Source organism: Podarcis melisellensis (genome assembly GCF_964234715.1).
Source record: "Podarcis melisellensis genome assembly, chromosome: 1".
NCBI classification, from domain to species: domain Eukaryota; kingdom Metazoa; phylum Chordata; class Lepidosauria; order Squamata; family Lacertidae; genus Podarcis; species Podarcis melisellensis.
The window spans coordinates 78,553,028-78,574,143 of record NC_138528.1 but is presented as its reverse complement, the minus strand read 5'-3'; the positions used below and the strand labels follow the sequence as shown (position 1 = coordinate 78,574,143).

Here is a 21,116-nt window from a genome sequence, read left to right as displayed (position 1 = left end):
TAACACCATGTGTTACTGACCAGGCTTGTGTTTGGGAATGGACAGGAGCTTACAAAAACCTATTCTTTTTGCATGGCTCGAATGCAAATTGGTGCGCGAAGAGGTCGTAGCTGCGCTCTCCTTGGGCTTCAGTAGGTTTCCTCACCCCCACCCCAACCTCTTTATAGGACGTGGTCTGGGTAAGCGGGTCTTTTATAGGGTTGCAGCCTGGGAACTATTCGGAGGGGATGCCAGGCTGCTTGGCGACTCTTTCGGGAACTGGTGGGCTGAGGGTCAGGCTAGACTGCAGGGAGGTATTGTAAGCATACACAAGTTCAGGGGTATTTACTCTCCATCAGCTCGTTCTCAGTAACAAGAGAGTCTCTTCGTTTCCGTATTCGGCTGCCAGGTACCGTTTGAATTTAGCAGGGCAAGCCCGAACAGGAGGAATGGGAGGAGAAAAATGGAGATATCAAAAAGGCAGAGTGAATTTGAAGTTAGAAAAAGTCGCTTCTGTATAAACCATTATTAAGTCTCCCTTTCCTGGGGAAATTGGAATCATCCATAGAAATAGAGAAAGCTAAGATTTTAAGTTGTGTGCTCCAAGCAAAAGGTGGCAGCAAAGACAGGTGTCAATGCTGCTTGTGACTCTGCTGTGAAATAGCTTGTTTTTGCATTTAAAAAAAACAACAATTGTTTGTCAGTGCAAATTCGAGGTAAAGTAGTTTGTCATTCCATACTGCAGTTTGGAAGAGTCTGTGGCTGCTGCTGAGAGAGAGGGAATTGAATTTTAAAAGCCCTGTAGTGTACTTAATTCTGAATACTCAGTTGGTTGTCTGAGGTAAGGTAGTTTTGCAACAATTCTGTAGCATTTTCCTATGGCTTGGTGAAGATTAACATACTTTCTGTTAAGAAAACATATCTCAAGTCATATCCAGCACTCAGCTTCATGCCAAGGCTTGCATTCCTTTGATTTGCATACAGATTTGCACTGTTCTTTAAAAAAGTTTGCATACTAAATAAGATTCAGACTAGGAAGAATGGGGACTCCTGTCTTTTCTGACTGCTTTTTTATTGGGAGGTACCTGTTCCCCAGTTCAATATGGTAGCACTTGAATTTTTCCTTTGATTACTATTAACTGCTCCCATTTCAACTGTGGAATAGATTTTATCTATTTAAAATATAAATTTGTGGGCATGTGTGATGTTTTTGAATCTCTGGGAAAGCGGAAATGGCAGGAAGGAGGTGGGCGGAGGAGAAGCATGCAAAATGGCCATAGGGAGGGGAAGCAAAGCTAGCGTTGAAGGAGGTGTAAAAGCGTAGTGCAAAAAATAGGTTGAGTGCTTGCTTAATATCCACTGGATATTAACATCAGGAGGAGCATTATTTATGAAAAAGATATTTGCACAAACAAATGCTAGGTAAAAACTGAGATTGTTACTGCATGTATCTTGTATGTAAGTTTACAACTTTGCACGACAATCATGTGTGTCCTTATTCAGCAGTAGTTCTGTGTTCAGTGAGGGCCTTAATAGCTGCACTGGCTCCCGGGACATGGGATTGCAGCCTCAGGGCTGTGTCACACATTACAGAAGTAGGCGTTCCTCCTGTCCCAATGCGTATGTGACAACATGTATTTTTAAAAAAATTAAAATGGCATATAGTTGGGTGCCTACCCTTCTCTCTGCCGAATGGTGGCAAGAGTCAATGGGGCTCCAGGCACTCACCCAGTGTCTCTGTTCCTTTCGAAAACTGAGACACGGCAGAGGCTGTTGTAGCTTTAAGAAATATGGTTTATTCACCTATTTACACTTTTAGTCTGCATGGAGGGATTCCAGACCTTACAGCATGGTCATTTCAAAAGGAACTTGTACCCCACAGCAGTGCAGCCCTGGAGTCCAAGGCATCTCTCCAACCCAACTCTGCAGATAGCCCACCCAAAGATAGATCCCAGCCCTCTTCCTGCTTCTTTTTCCCAGTACACATTGCTACCAGGTTCCCTTTTCCTGTTGCCTCAAACATAGTTACCATGGCAACCTTCCGAATACCTGTCTGGACAGGTGTGTTTTTTAGTTAACCCTAGCTTGGCCAGGTCATTTTGCATAGGCCAGCTCAGGAATTTCTCTGCAGCTTATATTTCTCCCTTCACATTCCAGTAATCAAAATCCAGCCATTTAATAATCTCTAGGGTATAGTCCCCCCCCCCCACCACTATAACAATATTTAATGGGAACATGTGAGAGGTTGCAGCAGTTGACACTGGCTGTCTGGTTATATTTTTTGCAAGAGATGTGTAGTGAAAGCCACAGATCCTGCTTCCTTTTGCTCACTTCTGTTTTTAAGATGTAGAGTGGCCTTGAGGTATAGGAGGTAGGCAGAAGGTTGAGAAAACCATTTGAGTTTTGCAGCAGCATGATGCTGTTTTACATTGTTGCAATATACGTCCTACCATTTGTGGGGAGATGAATGGATTTTTGTTTTTTTGTGCCTTGAGCAAGAAGTCTCTTTCATTTTTGCAGGCCAAGCCATGTGGAAGATGGGGAACCCAGTGATGCCGGAAGAACGTGCAAGGAAGAAACTTGCTGAATTTCTACAAAATATTGACAACAATGACTGTGTGTGGATGGATGAGATTATTGAAGAGGCTAAAAAGATGTTTACGAGGTATGAGCAAGAGATCTAGAAATGGTGCCCCAAAGCATGAGTTTTTTGTTCTATGAATCCATTGAAATCGCAACAGCCCATAACCATAGGTTAAGACTAGGTTTGTTACCCACGCTAGATTAATTTTAAATCAAGGCAACGGTAAATCTGCAAGGAAAAGATATTTACTTTATTTATTTTACAGCCCGCCCATCTGGGTGTCTTACAGCATATCTAAAAACATAATAAAACATCACATATTAAAAACTTCCCAATACAGGGCTGCCTTCAGGTGTCTTCTAAAAGTTGTGTAGTTTTTTATCTCCTTGACATCTGAAGGGAGGGCATTTCACAGGGACGGTGCCACTACCGAGCAGGCCCTCTGCCTGTTTCCCTGTAACTTTGCTTCTCGTAGTGAAGGAACCAGCAGCAGACCCTCAGAGGAGGATTTTGGTGTCTGGGCTGAGCAGTGGGGGTAGAAATGCTCCAGGTATATTGAACCACCCTGAGACCCTTGGGTATAGGGCGGTATATAAATTCAAATTCAAATTATTATTATTATTATTATTATTATTATTATTATTATTATTATTATTGGGACAAGGCCATTTAGGGCTTTGAATTGTGCTTGGAAACGTACTGGGAACCAGTGAAGATCCTTTAGGACCAGTGTTATATGGTCCCGGCAGCCACTCCCAGTCACCAGTCTAGCTGCCGAATTCTGGATTGGTTGTAGTTTCCAAGTCACCTTCAAAGGTAGCCCAACATAGAGCACATTGCAGTAGTCCAAGCGGGAGATAACCAGAGCCTGCACTACTCTGGCAAGACAGAATGAATGCTTCTGGTTGGATGTTAGCTGGTTGCCATAAGTCAGTGGTGTCCAAACTTTTTTCGAAAAGATTTGATGAAGTGAAGGGCCGTGAGGGAGGGCCGACCAAAGTTTTTTTAGGATTGAAGTTGTTGAGCTTTTTGGTTTTACCCCAAAGCGAGATTACATACTTGGAAGCTAAAGCTACAATTGTAGGGCATATAATTCTCATATGCTATATTATTAGAGAATATGTTACAGTATTAATGTGTTTTCTCATGTGGGAGTATACAACAAAGTGATTACTCCGTCAGATGTAGTACAGTACAGAATTTTATTGTATCAGGCTACCATCTTATTCAGTGTCATTAGTCTCTGGGTTTCAGGAAGTTTGATGCTGTGCCAGGGTCAGAAACCAGACTGGCTTTGGTAAAAGAATCCCAAGCTGCAAACAATATCCTGAACTTCAAACAATGTTTTTTCCTAGTCTTTACCAAAATGAGAACTTGAAAGATGAACTTTGAATGAAAGTGGGATACCTTCAATTTTAGCCTGTCATCAAGCCATTGTTTCTGAGGAAAATGTTGACATTCTTGGTCTCCAATTCCTCTGTAGGAATCGATACCTTGATTGTTCCAATCCTACAGCATGAATTTTGTGAATTGGTCTGAAATAAGAAATTCAGTGAGTAGTTGGCAATATTCCTAGGTAAAGGCACTTAGCAGACCAGAATTTAAACTGCTGCTCTTATCTCAAAATAGTGGCTCCAGTGATGAACCTGAGCTGATGCCAAAAACACCATCACAGAAGAGTCATAGGAAAAAGAAGCGTTTTTCTTCTGTTAAGAATGATCACTTTGCTACAAAGAGGTAGGGAATGTATTTGTGGGCTACGTAGCAGGGAATAATCTGGAAGATAATGTTTAAAATTCCTAGTTGTTACTTCAGGAAAATGACTAGATTGGGTTGCAGTGTTTATTTGATTAGCTAAATATATTTTGAAGATTTAAAAATGTGTGCTTTTGTGCTTTTGTAACGAGGGATGGATTGTAAATGTTTTTTAAAATTAAAAATAATTACCGCCAGGAGATCTCCACACACTACCTCACAAAGCACATCACAACAAGGATAGGACTTTCCTAACTCCATCTACCAGGTGTCCTAGGACTGCAAATCTGAAAGGAATCCCTCTGTCTGTCCCTGTCCATCAGCCAGTCTCTTAGTCTGTTGTCTGATGTAAGCAACATAGTTACCCTGAATCAAAAGACAAGGTATAAATCTTTAAAATAAATACTGATTCACAGTAATTTCATCAGCCCAAGGTTTGAATGATATATAAGTGGTAAATTGTTGATGTAACATTTCTCACTCAGTTTGTCTAGGATTTTTCAGTTCAGCTACGCTATTGTCCCTTGCAACACCAAATTGGTTTTATGACTCCATTTCTGCCAGCTTTGGCATGCAGTGAGCTTAGTCCCCATTGATTTCCTTACAATGTGTTTCTTTTATCAGGTTGTCAAGAAGAGAGAGTACTCGGTTATTTTCCAAACGTATTACCCGAAGTCGGAAAAACTTGGAAATCAATGTAGAGAATGCCTCGCCTTGTCATCGTGTTACTAGATCTCGGGCTGCCTCATCTGCCAGCGTCTCAGATGCTCCTCTTAAGAAACTATCTTTCAATTTAGCCAAAGATCGGTTACCACTAGTAGTAATCAGTGCTAATGAGAGGCGTAGTGCAGAACTGCAGGCAAAAAAAGTGCTACCTCAGACAGATACAGCTGATTTGACTCTTAAATTATCTGAGGAGGGGTCTCCTATAAAGAAATCACCTTTGACCAAAACTTGCCTTGTGGCGAAAGAAACTCCTGAAGCCGAAATAAAAGAGGGACGGGGAATATGCAAGATGAAAATAGCAGAAGTACCCGGTGCCGCTGAAAACAAAGAATCCGGCACTCAGAACCAAGAACCAAGTGCCCAGAACCAAGAGGACCGCTGGGCTTCTGAATCAGAGGCTGCTCAGAAGTTAAACCAGAGCTCACAAGCACCCACTACTTCAAAAGCAAACCGTCGCTCAGTCCGCCTAAGCAGGACCTCCAGAGCCTCTATGGCTGAGAGATACTCACTCAGTACTAAAAGGGAAAGAATGATCCGGAGATCTAGTCGGAAGTCTTTGTCAAAGCGGAAAACATCCCAGCAGTCATTATCTGCTAGGCATGAAAGTTGTAAGTTTCAATAATGTGAGATAAGAGTACCAAAAAAAGTGTTGCTGTTTTTACCTTGTAGCAGGCTTGCTTGATATGAACTGCAAAATGCTTCCAATATTTAAGATTTTTTTCTTTATTTATTATTTTGGTTAGGCTTCTTTCCACTCTCTTGATAACTTCCTTTGTAGTTTCCAATAACTCAAGGCAAAAGTAAGGTTTAAAATTGAAGGTGATGTATTGGAATAATTTTACTCTATACTCAGTGAGACTTTGTCTTGAAACACCTGCTTCCTATTTTTTAAATCTATCCTAAGTCATGTGGTGCAGGCCTTAAGTACATCTAGGGGAAACCTACTGCTATCATTTAGCTTTGGGGGCACTTAGCAATAGTTGGTTCTTGGGATAGGTGGATGCTGCCAAAATGTCCCATACTTGCTGCCCATCAGTTGCCAGCTGAGAAGGTAGGTCTTCTGCCAGTTTGGGGCGATGCATCAACTTTGTATCTCAGAGGAAAGTGATCCAGAGACATGAAGCTGCTGTGGAACAATCACTGCCAAGTGCTTACATAAATGTGTGCATAGCCAGAGGCTCCAAAGAAGAAGAAGAAGAAGAGTTTGGATTTGATATCCCGCCTTTCACTCCCTTTAAGGAGTCTCAAAGCAGCTAACATTCTCCTTTCCCTTCCTCCCCCACAACAAACACTCTGGGAGGTGAGTGGGGCTGAGAGACTTCAGAGAAGTGTGACTGGCCCAAGGTCACCCAGCAGCTGCATGTGGAGGGGCGGAGACGTGAACCCGGTTCTCCAGATTATGAGACTACCGCTCCTAACCACCACACCACACTGGCTCTCCAATGAGAAGAGGCATGGTCATAAAATGTTTGGGATGCCTGCCAGTGATGTGTGTAGATTTGTGTTAATTTGTAACCTGCTTTGGAATTAGCATGTGCAGTGAATAATGGGCAATAAACATTTTAAATAAAAGAAAAATAGTGGCCACCACGAGATCTGTATACACTGTCTCACAAAGCACATCACAACATCCTACTCTCATCCTCCAGCTACAAAAGGAACAGCTGCATCCAGCTTATTGCTTGCTGACAATTTTGTGATGTAGGGAAGCTAATGCATTCTGTATATGCTACAGAAAGTAGTCCTGGAGTATAAATTAACCATTGTCAGGTGTCTGTCTGAGAATGTGTTTCAGACTCCTTACCAGGCGGAATTAGCGAAAACTTTTCCAGTCACAGCAAATGATTTTTCCAGTACTGAAGATTTTAAAATTTGAGCACTTGTCCCTTAGCCACTGGTAGATCCCAGTGGTGCTTAAGGAGGTCCAGGATGCTGTTATATATTGTGAGGTGCTGTGTAAGAGCCAGGATGCTTCTGCGGATGTTTGACTTTGTTGGAGATGTAACCTCATGTCTCTTCTCATTCAGGTCATGTTGCTGTGGCTGAAGAAATTACTGAATCTGGGTGAGTTGGAATTAGAATCTTAGATTATTATTTTTTAAAGTGATGAATTTAGGAGACGTGGCTAACTGAGGAGCTAAATGGTAGCATAACTACCACAAGAAGATAAACACATCAAGTGGGCTTTTAAAAAGCGATTTAACATACAGCAGTTTACAGCTCCAATAAGGTAATGCTCCGGGGACTACAAAGTCCAAAAAGCAAAATGCTAAAACTTGATTTAAGGGAGGAAGCATCTGTTCTGAGGGCTTGGACAAGGCCTCAGACTCTCAAATGGCACATCAACAAAAAGACAGGAGCTCAGCTTTCTAAATGTGGGATGATAGAGTGTCATATGCTTATATAACCTAAATCCAGCAAGTGCTAGCTTCAGACTGGGAACTACTCTAGCCCCCTTTGAAAGATGGTTTGACACGCTATCAGGAACCTTAAAGAAATTTCCAAAACAAGTAATGAAGCTGTGAATACAGCCCTTGAAAAGCAGTCTGAAATTCAATTGCTCCAAATGACAACTGATTATCTATCACTTAGGCTAGAAGAATAGGTGGAAAAACCTTAACCTTCATTATTTACCTGAAAAAGAGGGAGGGGGAGGTATGGATGCATTTATAATCAACAGGACTATGAATCTCACTGTCTCCAGTAGATTTAGAGTGGGCTCATAGACTCCTGAGCAGGTGAAACTCCAAGAGACTCCAAGCCTGTATTCTTGGCAAATTATGGTTACAGAGTTCACTATTTTATTTATAGATCTGGTCAAAGTCTAGGTACTTATTCTGACAGTACAAGTCTTACTATTCTCAACCCTATTAACAGCCCCTCATGGTAGTTCTGTCTTTTCCTTTCCTTTCCTTTCCTTTCCTTTCCTTTCCTTTCCTTTCCTTTCCTTTTCTTTTCTTTTCTTTTCTTTTCTTTTCTTTTCTTTTCTGCCCTACTGAACTTCCCTCCACATTATGGTAGAATCTTATAGATTGGTGAAAGTGTGATTGCTTAATGTAAAAGGTTCAGGTGCTGTTGTTAAAAGAGCAGAGGTAGACTCTATCTTGCAAAAGGAAGGAACGGACATTATGCTTTAGGAAACTCTGAAGCTGGGTAAAGATTCCACAAAAGTGGACTTGTACAGACCAATAGCACTTATAAATGTGGACGCTAAGCTTTTCGCTGCCATTATAGTGAAGTACTTGGATGTTTTTATAACCTACATCTCCCCTGACCGGACATGCTTCATGCCATTTTGAAGCATTGCAGGATCGGCAAGAAGGTTTCTTGATATAATTTATGAATTGCAATCTAAAGAAATGCCAGTATTGTTACTTTCCCTGGATGCCTTTAAGGCCTTCAGTACAACATACCCATCTCCCTTAACTGTTCCTCATAAGGCTTGGTTTCCAGACCATTTATCATCTTGGCCACCCTCCTCTGCACAGGTTTCAAGTTGTCAGTGACACCACATACACAATGTATTTTTTGCGGAAATTGTATTAAATAACTAGACTTGTACCCAGACAGAAGAGAAAGGAAATGGTGAATCTATTTTTGAAAGCATGGCAGCAGTGAGGTGTTGTATGGGCTTTCTGTAGTTTAGTATGAGCTGAGGCTAGAGTTCAGCTGATAGGTTGATAACTTCATTTCATTACTTCAATGCATTTAAAGATACAATGAAATGATAAGACCAATTAAAATTCATGCTGCAAGATAGAAGCATGAAAGGAATTTGCAAAGTTTTTACTTTTAAAAATATGCATACCTTTTCTCTCTTAGATTGATGATAGAGCCACCATCTCAGAAGGTAAGTTCTAAAGAAGACTAAAAGAAGTTTAAGGCCACAATCCAATACCCATTTACCCAGCAGTAAGCCCCACTCAACTCTATGTGACTCATTTTTGGGTAGAACTGTGTGGTTAGCAACCATCCAGACTCAAGCAAGGGGGAGTGTAATGTGCATGGAAGAGTTGGATGGCATTCCATGGTGCATCTTCAGGGTACATCTGTCCTGCCTCCAGACCTGCTCAACACTGACATGCTGGATGAGATGTTTTGACAGAAACTGCACGTTCAGAGTTAAACACACACAGACTTAATCTGTAGTCAATCCTTTGAAGTTCATGATTGCATCATTTGAGCCTGCGCATGTTGGATTCCACATTAGTGAACCTGAGTGCTGTCCTGGAATGACTACTTTCCTATGGCTCTCACTGAAGTGCCAACATCATTTTTAGAGATACTCGAAGGGGCTTAGTCTGCCTAACATTATTTGTGCTAAATCGTTAAAGGGCCCACTTAGTTGTCTAGTGATTACACATCTATGGGAGGGGCTTGTACTGAGAAGGAATTTGCCTTTGTTGCAGGTTGATGAGAACCCTCGCATGTCCCTTCGTTCTCACAAGGCCAGTCTGCAAGCAGTTATCAAACCTGTGGAACAAGATGGAGATGACAAAGGTCAGTATACTCCTTGGCTAAGTAGCAGAGAAGGTCAACGGTGAGTTGGATAGAATGTATTTTGAGGAAAAGCAAGTTTACAAGCCTATTATTTGCAAGATGCTCAGTTGCTCAAGCAAAAATAATGACTTGACTGGCCAATGTGGTATAGTAAATGGTGTATTAGTGTTTGACTGAGAAGTCCAGGTTCAAATCCTAGTTTGGCCATGAAGTTAATGAGGTGAGCTTCAGCCAGTTTTCTCTTGAACTAATCTACATTGAAAAATTGTTGTGAGGAAGCACTGTATGCTGCCATGAGGTCTTGGAAAGGAAGGGTCCTATAAAAATTCATAGCAAACTTGGCTATGTCACATACACAGGAATTCAGCTGGATCTTTCCTCCACTTACGTTTGAGCTGTCCCCCAGCTTGTTTCCTTGCCCTAAGCTCTGGAATATACTAAGGAGCCAAACGAGCTCCATGAAGTGGCGCTCAGGGGTGATCATGTTAAGAGCCTGAGCCATTCAGATTTCCAGAGGTCAGCCACAGCTTTGACAGGAGTACACGTCATATCAGCCAGAAAATCCCTTGGAGCAACCTGGAAACCTACTGGATCCATCAGCTTCCAAGGCCAAACCATCCTCATAAATCTCAACCGCAAGTGATCTGACCATGACAAGGGACTAATGTCAATATGCCCAACTTTCAGATCAACCTCTTCCTGCCCAAATGAAAAAGGGTCTTGCGTATGTTGGAAGATGCCTGCCTGCTAGGCAGGTGCCAGGTCCCAAGAGACTCACAGAATGTATTCCTGCATATTTGCTGAATAAGGATGAAATCTCATCAAGTATTGGCAATATGCTTAGTCTAAAGTAGGTTTCACCTCTTGCTGTTCAGTATAAACTTGGAAAGCAAGTGAAGAAACCCATCTGGGCTTCCATTAATATGCATAAGACAGGCATACCCAAGAAGTGCTCCACCAAGTCACTTCTGCAAAATCCAATTAGTAGTATTCTGTTTTTAAAGAAACATTTCATTAATACACAGCCCAATGTACTGAGTCTACACAAGCTTGATTTGCTACATATTGAAATTCTAGAAATCAGAATTATGTCTATAAGGGAAGTAAACAGTATACTCCAGAGCTTAGGGCAAGGAAACAAGCTGGGGGACAACTCAAATGTAAGTGGAGGAAAGATCCAGCTGAATGCAACCAAACAGTGCTGAGGGTTCATCGTCAAGCGTACCTAGTGACAGTGAAGGCAGCAAAGACAACATAATTTGCTGCCTCCATTGCATCCTCTTCTGGGTAGTGCAGGACCTTTTACATTCTGGCCCAAAGGAGGTGGTGGAACCAACAGTAGCTGATAGTGACCTGTTTGCAAAGCATTTTGGGGATAAAATCTTTACTGCTGTTACAGCAGATGAATCTCATGGGGTGTCCAGAGCACTGGCTAGTCCTATTGTGTTGTATGAGTTTCAGTTGGTAAAGCTTGAGGATGTGGACAAGGTGCTTGGATTGGTCAGGGTGACATTAGGGCTCTTACCCTTGCCCCTCTTGACTGGTTAAAAACTAGCAGGGAGGGGAAAGCTGGCTGGGCCAGGGAGGTGATTAATGCCTCCTTGCGAGAGGGGGCTAGTCCCTGCCTACTTGAAGGAGGCAGTGATGAAACCACTCCTTAACAAATCCTCCCTGGATTTGGAAAATCTAAGTAACTACCAACCAGTTGTTTGTGTCTCTTTCCTGGATCAGATCCAGGTGCTTATGCAGGAAACTGATTTTCTATATCTATTGGGGGTTTAGGCCCAATTTTGGCACAGAAACTGCTTTGGTTGCCCTGTGTGAGGACCACTGTCAGGAGAAATGTTGTCCTGTTAATTTTCTTTGACCTCTCAGTGGCTTTCAATGCTATCAACCGTGGTATCATTTTGGTGCAGCTGCCCAAGCTACGGGTGGGTGGCATCCTACTTGGATGGTTGTTCCCAGAGGGCGTTGCTTTGGGAGTGTTCATCAGTTCCCTGGAGCCTTCAATGTGTGGGAGCCTTCTCAAGGTTTGATTTTATCCCCTGTGCTGTTCAACATCTACATGAAACCACTGAGTGGAGTTATCCAGAGGGTTGGAGTACATTGTCAGCAATATCCTGGTGACACACAGCTCTACTTCTCCTTTACATCTGGAGGAGAGGTAGTGGATGTGCAGGACTGTTGTCTTGCCTTAGTAATGGACTAGATGAGAGGCAACAAACTGAAGCTCAATCCAAATAAGACTGAGACACTGCTGGTGGGCAGTTCCCTAGACCAAATGACTAGGATGTTGCCTGCTCTTGATGGGGTTACACTTCCTTGAAGGAGTGGGTATGGAGCTTGAAGGTGCTTCTGGATCCATTTCTATCTCTTGAGACTCTGAAGAAGTGTGCATGCACATGAAAGCTCATACCAAGAACTAACTTAGTTGGTCTTTAAGGTGCTACTGGAAGGATTTTTTTTTTTTTTTGACTATGGCAGACCAACACGGCTACCTATCTGTAACTGAATCTTGAGACTCAGTTGACCTTAGTGATGCGGAGTGCCTTCCATAAGCTTCTGCTGGTGGCCCAGCTGTGCCCCTATCTGGACAGGGACTGCCTAACTACTGTTGTCTATGCTCTGGTAAACCTCTAGGTTAGATTATTGCAGTGCTGGACTGTCTCTGAAGATGGTTCGGAAACTTCAGCTAATGCAGAATTCAGTGGCATTGGCTGCCATTTAGTTTCTGGGCCCCATTCAAAGTGCTGGTTTTGACCTATAAAGCCTTCAGCAGCTCAGAACAGCAATACCTCAAGGACTGGCTGTCTCCATATGAACCTACCTAGACCCTGAGGTCATCCTCTGAGGCCCTTCTTTATGTGCCTCCACAGGAGGTCCAGAGGGTTACAACATGAGAATGGTCCTTTTCTACAGTACTGTACTCCCCATTTGTGAAATGTTCTCCCCAGGGAGGTACAGTTGGCACTTTTATTATACACCTTTAGGTGCCAGGTGAAAATGTTTCTCCTTAACCTGGCCGTTGGCTGATTACCACCGATTCCCTTTTAAATGTTTTGTGGAAAGGGGGGTTATTGGTTTGTTTCTGTTCTTATTTTTATTATGTATTTTGCCTTTTTTATATTGTAACTTTATGGTGTGAACTGCCCTGAGATCTATGGTATAGGTCTAATAATCATAATAATTAATAATAACTCTGCCCTGACAATTATAAGTATTCATATATTTGTTGACTAAACAACTTTGGCTTCAGGCCTTTGCTACATAAAACACTTTCACCATCACTAATTGCAGCTCTCTTTCTCTGTATGCAGGGGAAAGTTCTGAAAGGACTGATGAGGTGCAAAAGCAGCCCCAGAGTGCTAGGTATGTTTTCTTCGGACAAAACCTCCATGGAGCAAAACAAGATGATATCTGAGGATTAAGTGCTTAATTGTTCTGTTTGGTTGACACCTGTATGCAGGTTGAAGGTGCTAGGATCTAAACAGTGGAAGAATGGAAGGAGAGGAAGTGAAGGGAAGATACAAGATGGGTATTCTTACAGGTTTTTTCTCCTGTGAGGAGAGAGGATTTTCAGAGAAGACTGTAAGCATCATGAGAATAGGAGAGCAGGTCCATTGGCTGGTTGATGGGTAGCTCCTATGTGAGAGGATAGTTAATTAAAATACTTAACTGAGCAGCTATATTTCTTCTGGCCTCAAAGGACCCTAAGCAACAGAGAATGGAGCCAGAGTCCTGTACTTCCCATGGTAATTCTGAGACAAGGAGGTGGTTGATTTCTCTGCTGGTGCATCCTATAAAATGAGCCCTGTATTCATATTTAATATTTACAGGAGGAAGCCAAGCTATAAAAGGGCAGTTTATGAGCAAGATGAAGGACAGCACTCAGAGGAGGACTTCTCCCCTGCAAGGAAAAGGGCTGTATCTCCTCAGTGCCCTGCCAGCAAAGTAAGTCGAGAATTCCATCTTTGGGAGCGAACCAGGTCCCATCATTTGCCTTCCAAGGACTGATCACTTCCTGTATTTTTCAGGTTGTCCGTCCTTTCAAGACATTCTTGCATACAGTGCATAAGAACCGAGTGCTCATGATGACCCCTGGCTCTTTGAGTCGAAGTGCAACCATGAAATCATTCATCAAACAAAACACTCCTATCCAGGCCACTCCCCAGGTAGAGTGAAGTCCTGTTTTGTTTTGTTTTGTTTTGTTTTGTTTTGTTTTGTTTTGTTTTGTTTTGTTTTTAAATCCATGTATACCACCTTGAGTTCCAGGGATGAAAGGATGGATGTAAATGTAAGAAATAAATTGTACAAAAACTTCACATGGGCTTAAGGGAAGGAGGAGCTGAAAGAGTAAGAGGGCTTAAGAGACTGAAAGGACTGGCATTGGATTGGATGAGAGCAACATTTCTCCTTTGCGTTGAGCCAACCAGCTTATGTCTTTGACTGCAGGTTGTGAATTACTCCATCCCCACTCCATAGCTTAGCTTTTCAGTGATCTTTTAGCATAAGTTTATTGCATGCCGTTTGGTTAAATCCATTGCTTCTTCTTGGGTTAAACAGGGCTTGACTGGTGAAGCATGGCAGATTGCTGTCATTTGGTGAAGAGAGTTGAATAGGGCAAATCCTATATCAACTAGTGGTCTAGTCCTTTTGTATTGTTGGCAATGAAATACTGATAATTTGGGTGCTAACTTCCAAAGGCATTAATTATTTCTCAATCTTCTCTTCGTACAGCGGGGGTTTGTTGTAAGTAACAACATTTGGTCTCACAGTAGCTGTATTTGTATATCATTAACATGGTGTGTTATCTAATGGCATTCTTAACCTGCATAGTGATTTAACATTGCTTCCTCTTTTTAAGGTGGAATTCTAGCATTTTATTTAGTGCTTATTAGGGTAATCTTACTAAAAAGTAGATAATGGGTAGTAGCATTGTGCTATTTTCCCTGTAGTAAGAAAGCCACAACCATTTCAAAACACGATAATCAATAACTGCCATTTCTTCTCTTGAATGTCTTAACATGTTTTCTGTTTAATTGTTTTAAGTTTAGAATAAAGTGCAAAAAAGAAACTAGATGCATTCTTAAGATCTTGGTTCAGTTTGCATTGGTGGACTTGGCCTTGGCACTGGTGGTCCAGAGCTTTTTCACTTCCATTATGCACACTTACCTGGTATGATCATTGAATTCAGGGAGACGTCCTTCTAAACAGGGATACCTATTTTCCTCCTACCTTATGTTTGTTAGAAAGTAACTACATAGCTTAATTTGGGCAGATTAAAAGGCTAAGGTTAGCTATCAGCTTCGTTTTTTCATCTAAGGCAGTAGATCAAACTTTTTTTTTAAAACCATGAGCTAGCCCAATCATATTGGCTGCTGCATTTTTATACTCCTTGCAAGTTCTATTAATGCATGGATATTGACAGAAGTAGCCAAAATGAAAGAATTTTTGCAGGTGTGTTGCTTCTGTCAATATTGTGTGATGGTGATAGTGGAAATAGCATCTGCTTCTATGTAGCTGAAGGCAAAGGAGCCCTGTCTTGTGCTAGATCTACCTGTCAAATCACTTGATGGCTTGTCTGAGGTCTGGGCATTTCTAGACTGCATGTGTATTAGGAAGTGTAGGGTGCAATATTTCAAGAAGGTAGACAGAAATTACCAGTGTGGTGTTGCTATGTGATTCTTCCTACCCAATCCACCATAAGGTGCATCAAAGCCTTTCTGAAATAAGTAAAAGATGCATGCTCTAGGTCTAACAATACATTCAAGTACTATAGAGAGTGTTGTCTAATCACTTAACTGTTTGCTGTGATTTAGCTGGGGGGGGGGGAGGGAAGAAGTGTAGAACAGGCATTGTGAGGGATTGAGCAGTTCTTGCCTATCTTGCTCTTGGGGAAAATTGGTGGCTAAATTTGTGCTCTCTTTTTGTAGCTACTACACTTTCACTACAAAGGATGTTTTCACTGTTAGGAACATTTGCCACAGTGGAGAGAATAGTTCCTTCCAGTTCTGTTGCCTGTCTTCTACCGGGGGTGGGTTTCCATATTACAGTAACTGTTAACAGACACATCATTCTTTTCATGTGTGCTAATGAACTTCCGTCCCTACCCAGCAAAAGGAAAGAGAACGGTTAGAGTCTCAAAGAAAGAGGGAGGAAGCAGAACAACTAAGGAGGCAGAAACTGGAGGAGGGGAAAAAGCAGCGGCTGGAGGAGATAAAGCGGTATGCATCCATAGACATCCTTCCAGTTACTCCTTTCCTAGTTCTGCCTTGGAGCTTTTTCTAACTGAACTCCTGTGTGCCATCAGGAAGCGCGAAGATCGCCTTCGCAAGGTGTTGCAGGCTCGGGAACGGGTAGAGCAGATGGAAGAAGAGAAGAGAAGGCGGCTTGAGCAAAAGCTTGCTCAGCATGAGGAGAAAAATGAGAAGGTGAACATGAATATGGCCAGAGAGCATTTTGGAACCATGTGTTCTTCAGAGTTTAATTATCTATTTTGAAATCCTAACTACTCTCATCAGGGGAATATGCCCCATTGTATTCAGTAGGACTTAGTTTCTGAGTAGACCTGGTTAGGATTGTGCTGTTAGTTGATAGTCTTATCAACCCAACAAGTCCCTCCCTCCATGTGTTTGTCTTGTGAAAACAGTGAAGGGCTTAGAGTGTTTGGTACGTTATAAAGGACATATCTCTTACATTACAGTGTTAGGCTTATCTTGTTTTTAAAAGAAACATGACCTGTATAATGACATGATATACACAACCTATTGTAGGTGCGTGAGGAAAAACTGGCAGAGGACAAAGTTAAGAAGAAGGTAGCTGCCAAGAAGTTGGAAGAACTTGAAGCCCGGCGGAAACAAGAAGAAGATGCCCGTAAAAAAAGAGCTCTGCAGCTGGTAAGGGCAGGGGTGTGGGGATGGCTGGCCATGTAGGACAGTAGGCACACCCCTGTTGAGGCTAAATTCAAAGCCATGTAGCTGCAGGACTTGAAGAGGCTACTCTTTCAAGTATTTCTATGTCTTTCACGGTCACCAAATCTGTAGTGATTTTTAAGGTAACTGCTACTTTAGCATAGTATATAGCTCCAGTTAAGGATCTTTAAAAAAAATAAAAATGTCTGCCTCTTCATCAAGCTTCAGAGGTTGACAACCTGAAGGGGAAACTTTACTAGAAATCTAAGTCTAATTCATAAGTTTGTCTTGCCTGAAGTATTCACTGTTGCTATTCATCTATGAAACATAGGTGAATAGCAACTGAATACTTTAGGGTGGTTTTCCCAGGTGGAGTTGAGGATTTGATTCCTGCCATGCAGATGTTTATGCATAATCTATATGACTTCACTACAGCTCTTTAGGACATTATGCTAAGAGGAATTGGCAAAAGTTTTTTGTTTTATAAGGAGGGCCCTGCTGGGTCAGATCAAAGGCCTGTCTAATCCAGTATCCTTTCATCCCAGTGGCCAGTCAGATGGGTGGGGTATAAATAAATTTATTTTTAAAAAAATATTATTATTATTATTAGTCCCAAAGCAGGGCATGAGTGCAATAGCACTAGCCTGCTGTGCTTATCTTTTCAGGAGGAAGAGCGAAGGCACAAGGAGCAAATGCAGAAAAAAAGGGAAGAAGAGGAACAAGAAAGGGCTAGAAAGATTGCAGAGCAGCATCAGTTGGAACTAGAAAGGGAGAAAAAGCTGTTTGCTGAGAGAGAACTAGAGAAGAGGCGAGAACAGGAGAGGCTCCAAGCACAGCGGTAAGAACAGAATGACTGAGCAACCCACTTGAGAAGGCTTCCAGTCACTCAGCACAGCCAGTCCATATAGGGCAGAGTGAAGACTTGCTCCTCCTGGTCTGCCGCTGATGCCCTGCCCCCTTCAAAGGCTAATACTGGCCAGTTTAAATTTTAAAAAATGGCAGACGATCCCATCATCCCCCACTGCCAGTCATAGCTGAAGCCAGCAGCTAGCACCAAAGGGAGGATGGGGCTGCTCTCCCACCCCCAGGGAGCTGGGCCAGGCCGCAACAGTCGTCCACCCCATGAAAGGGTAGGTGTTCTTTTCACCAATCTAAAAAATATGGCTATGGATGAAGCTGTGAGGGGGGGAATGATTTGAGCCCCAAGGTGTATGCCTCAGGCTGTTGGGAGTGCTGCCCAAGCTAATGCTGGGTGTACAGGTCATGCTTAAGGTCATGATCCCCTTCTTTCTTTCTTTGGATGGTAATGAAGTGTCTTTTGTCTGCAAGGGAGCATGAGCAGAAAGAGAAGGAGAAGGCTGCTCGGCTGCATAAAGAGGTTTTAGCAGCAGCCAAAGAGAAGGAGCGACTCAGAAAAGAGTTAGAGGAAAAGGAGAGGAAATTGGTAAGTGGTTCTCATGTTTCTATCACATGAATATATTCCTTATACTACAAGGTATGTTTTCAGCTCCCCAAGTCTGGGTCCAGTTGCTTTAGGGGAAATTTAAATTGGCAGACCCTGTATGCTTCTTCCTGGAGTGCACTGTGTCATCAAGTGTAGGGTGGAAGCAGTAACCTATCAACAGCACTGTGTGGCCTTTTGGTGTTTTAGCAGGAACAGCGGCAACAAGAAGAGAAGCGAGAGAAAGCAGCTTCTGAGGCTGAGGCCAAGGCTTCCAGCAAACAACTGAATACAACAGTGGTTATCGAGGTGAGCTACAAACCACAGATCAGGCGTTGAAAGGAGTAATGATGGCCCTGTTGACTTGCTCTATAAGAGAGCATGTGCTGCAATGCACAGGCCTACCCACAGAAGCACATTACCTTCAGTGTGCCTTGAGGCCACTTAATAAAGGCTTTGAACGTAAAGTCCCACATATGTTTTTCTGACCCAGTTATTTCCAAGTCTGCCTTCTGCAACCTGGAGCACTAGATTGACTGCAGCTCCCATGATAGGAGTTGTAGTCCAAACACCTGGAGGGCACAAGATTGGGGAAGGCTGCTCTTATGTGAACAGCTACATTAAATGGAGCAATATATCTTAAACCCTGAAAAGGGCAGCAGGCCAAAATCAAATACTTTTCTGTAAAATTTTATTGCAAAATATTGAGGTGCTGCTCCCCACTTTGTATGTGTGTGGGGGGGTTCTTTTGTTGCTGACCCTATTTCCCCTTCTTGGTAAACTTACTGCATACATGTGAGAATTTTGAGAATCTTACCATCTCTTCTCCCTCACTCCCTTGGATTTCGTAGGCAGAGACATAACATGAAAGTGCAGTGGCAGAATTTAAAACACACACTCCAATAAAAGGAGGAAGTTGTGAATGAGGAAGAATATTTAGACACGTGTTACACATTGGAGAATACGTACAGATCTGTTGGCAAGTTGGGTTTGCTATAGTTGGTGTGAAAATAAACTTAACGCTAACTGGAATTTGGAATTTTTGCTTTGGACTGTCACCTTCTTGCTGGTTGACAGCTGGTTATCTCAATGGAGAAAGCTGTACTGTATAAAAGAAGGGGCCTTTAAAGAATAATGATGTGGCCATTGTCAGAAAAGTTGTGCTTCTTTAACTTTGAAAAGAGATTTGTTGCTGGTGGAGCGAGAGATCAGAGGGCCTAGGGCATGATTGGTTGCAGTGTGTTTTGATTGAGGGGGGCATGCTGCTGGGTGAAGCTAGCCATATTGACTTGTAGTTTGTCAGGTGGTGGTGATTCATCATGCTCTTCTGATAGAATAAGTTCTTTCCTAAAAGGCTGTATTGAGATTTTAGCGCAGTGCAACAACACTAAGTTGGTAAAGCATGAGACTCTTAATCTCAAGGTTGTGGGTTCAAGCTTCATGTTGGGCAAAAGATTCCTGCATTGCAGGGGTTTGGACTAGATGACCCTTGTGGGTCCTTCCAACTCTACAATTCTGTGATTGTAACTTTGCCAGCAAAATCTGGTTCTGTACCCAGTGACTTAGCTCTCTCCTCATCTTCTTTCCAGAACTCTACTAGCTGTAATTCCTACCCGATGACACCACAAGGCCCTAAACAGCCCAAGATTGATGTGAATAATTATGGAATGGATTTGAACAGTGATGATTCAACAGATGATGAGAGTCAACCCCGCAAGCCCATACCTGCTTGGGCTACTGGTTTGTTTGAATCCTTTATAGCTGATCTTTCCTTATATTACTGTATGGAATGGGCTGCTTCAAGGTGTGATGGTGAAGGTGCGAAGACCACTAGCTTTTCCTCCATGAATTTGTCTATCTGCTGCTATTAGTCATGACAGCTGAATGGAACTTGTGTGTTCAGAAGCAGCATGCCCCTGAATACTAGGTTTAAAGGAGGAAGAGGCATTTAGCTGGCCACTGGATGCTGGGATAGACGAACCTTTAGTCTGACCAAGCTTGCAATGCTGTCTACTTAATGTTTATGCTCAAGTACTTGAGTGTTTATTAATATCTTCTTTGTTCTCGGGGGGGGGGGGGGGACTTTTTTCAAACTTCCAGCCTGCAACTTAGGAAAGTGCTAGGAATCAGGTGTTGGTACTTCCAAGTCGTTTGAGAATATATAGTACATCATCGTCTTATTTATCTATTTATTTATTTATCTACCTTTTTATTAATACAATAAGCTCACTATTTATGGACATTTAACTTAAGTGCATTCAGCTTTATACACATCACAATTTAAAAAAATTAGAAAGGGGGCAGGGTTCTAGGGAAATGAAATTGGCAATCCCACCCGGCATTTAACCCAATGTGTTTTGACTAGATGCAATTTTGGCTTTAGGGATGTAACCCTTACATAAGTTGTGGGCTTACTGTATAGAAAAGTAGAACACATTATAAAAATTACATCCCTGTATTGATGCCCAGTATTTCTGTTCTGTAAAGCTGAGTCTGGGATATAATGAAAGGGCACCTTTCTTTTTTTTAAAAAGACTATTCAGTCCATGCTGGCCTTTTTAAAAAAAAATGGACTGTGCTAATGGAAAGTCTTTCACAAGAGCAGTGGAACGTTCCCAGTTGCGAGAAACCATAGTGCTTGAATCCTATTTGCTGGTTTCCCATAGGCATCTGTTCACTGTGAGAACAAAATGTTGGACTACATGGGCCATTAGCCTGATCCAGCAGGCTCTTAGGTTCATTGGATGCAACCTACTATCTTTGAGTTGAGTTCTTCATGAGCATTATTAATGGCACATAAAACTTGGTTAATTGGCTTCAACTGACTGTACGCTGTTCTTCTTTCCCTTAGGAAATCTACTAAGCCAGGCAATTATACATCAGTATTACAAACCAGTTGACACCACTGCCCTCTTTGGAGTTGTGAAGAGCCCTAAACTAGAAGAAATATTCAAGAAGAGCAAGCCACGTTACTTCAAACGCACCAGTTCTGCAGTGTGGAACTCTCCACCATTCCCAGGTGGCAGAAATGTACCATATGCTTTAAAGATATGATGTTTTCTAGATCTCATGGATGTGTGGTATTTTTGTTCAAGAAATGTATTTCTAAATGTTGAGTCCCTTTTTTCTTGTTTATATTAATAAATGTTGCACTTCTAAGGCAGTTTTTGTCTCTGTGATGGGGTGAAGAGATTGCCAGCTGAAATTGGCAAGGATGAGT

The 21,116-nt window shown here is 42.2% G+C and overlaps 1 protein-coding gene across 1 annotated transcript; it reads left to right on the top strand.

Moving 5' to 3' along the window:
• Positions 1 to 120: 120 nt before the first annotated feature.
• Positions 121 to 21,059, top strand: INCENP (inner centromere protein). The gene is made up of 18 exons (XM_081926513.1): positions 121 to 131; positions 2,500 to 2,644; positions 4,193 to 4,300; positions 4,943 to 5,652; positions 7,072 to 7,108; positions 8,867 to 8,894; positions 9,454 to 9,544; positions 12,862 to 12,913; positions 13,381 to 13,495; positions 13,579 to 13,716; positions 15,659 to 15,768; positions 15,855 to 15,975; positions 16,318 to 16,440; positions 17,121 to 17,293; positions 17,785 to 17,899; positions 18,107 to 18,205; positions 19,486 to 19,636; positions 20,748 to 21,059. Exons 2-18 carry the CDS (start codon positions 2,508 to 2,510, stop codon positions 20,948 to 20,950), a joined length of 2,511 nt encoding a protein of 836 aa, XP_081782639.1. The 5' UTR covers positions 121 to 131; positions 2,500 to 2,507; the 3' UTR covers positions 20,951 to 21,059.
• Positions 21,060 to 21,116: the final 57 nt, after the last annotated feature.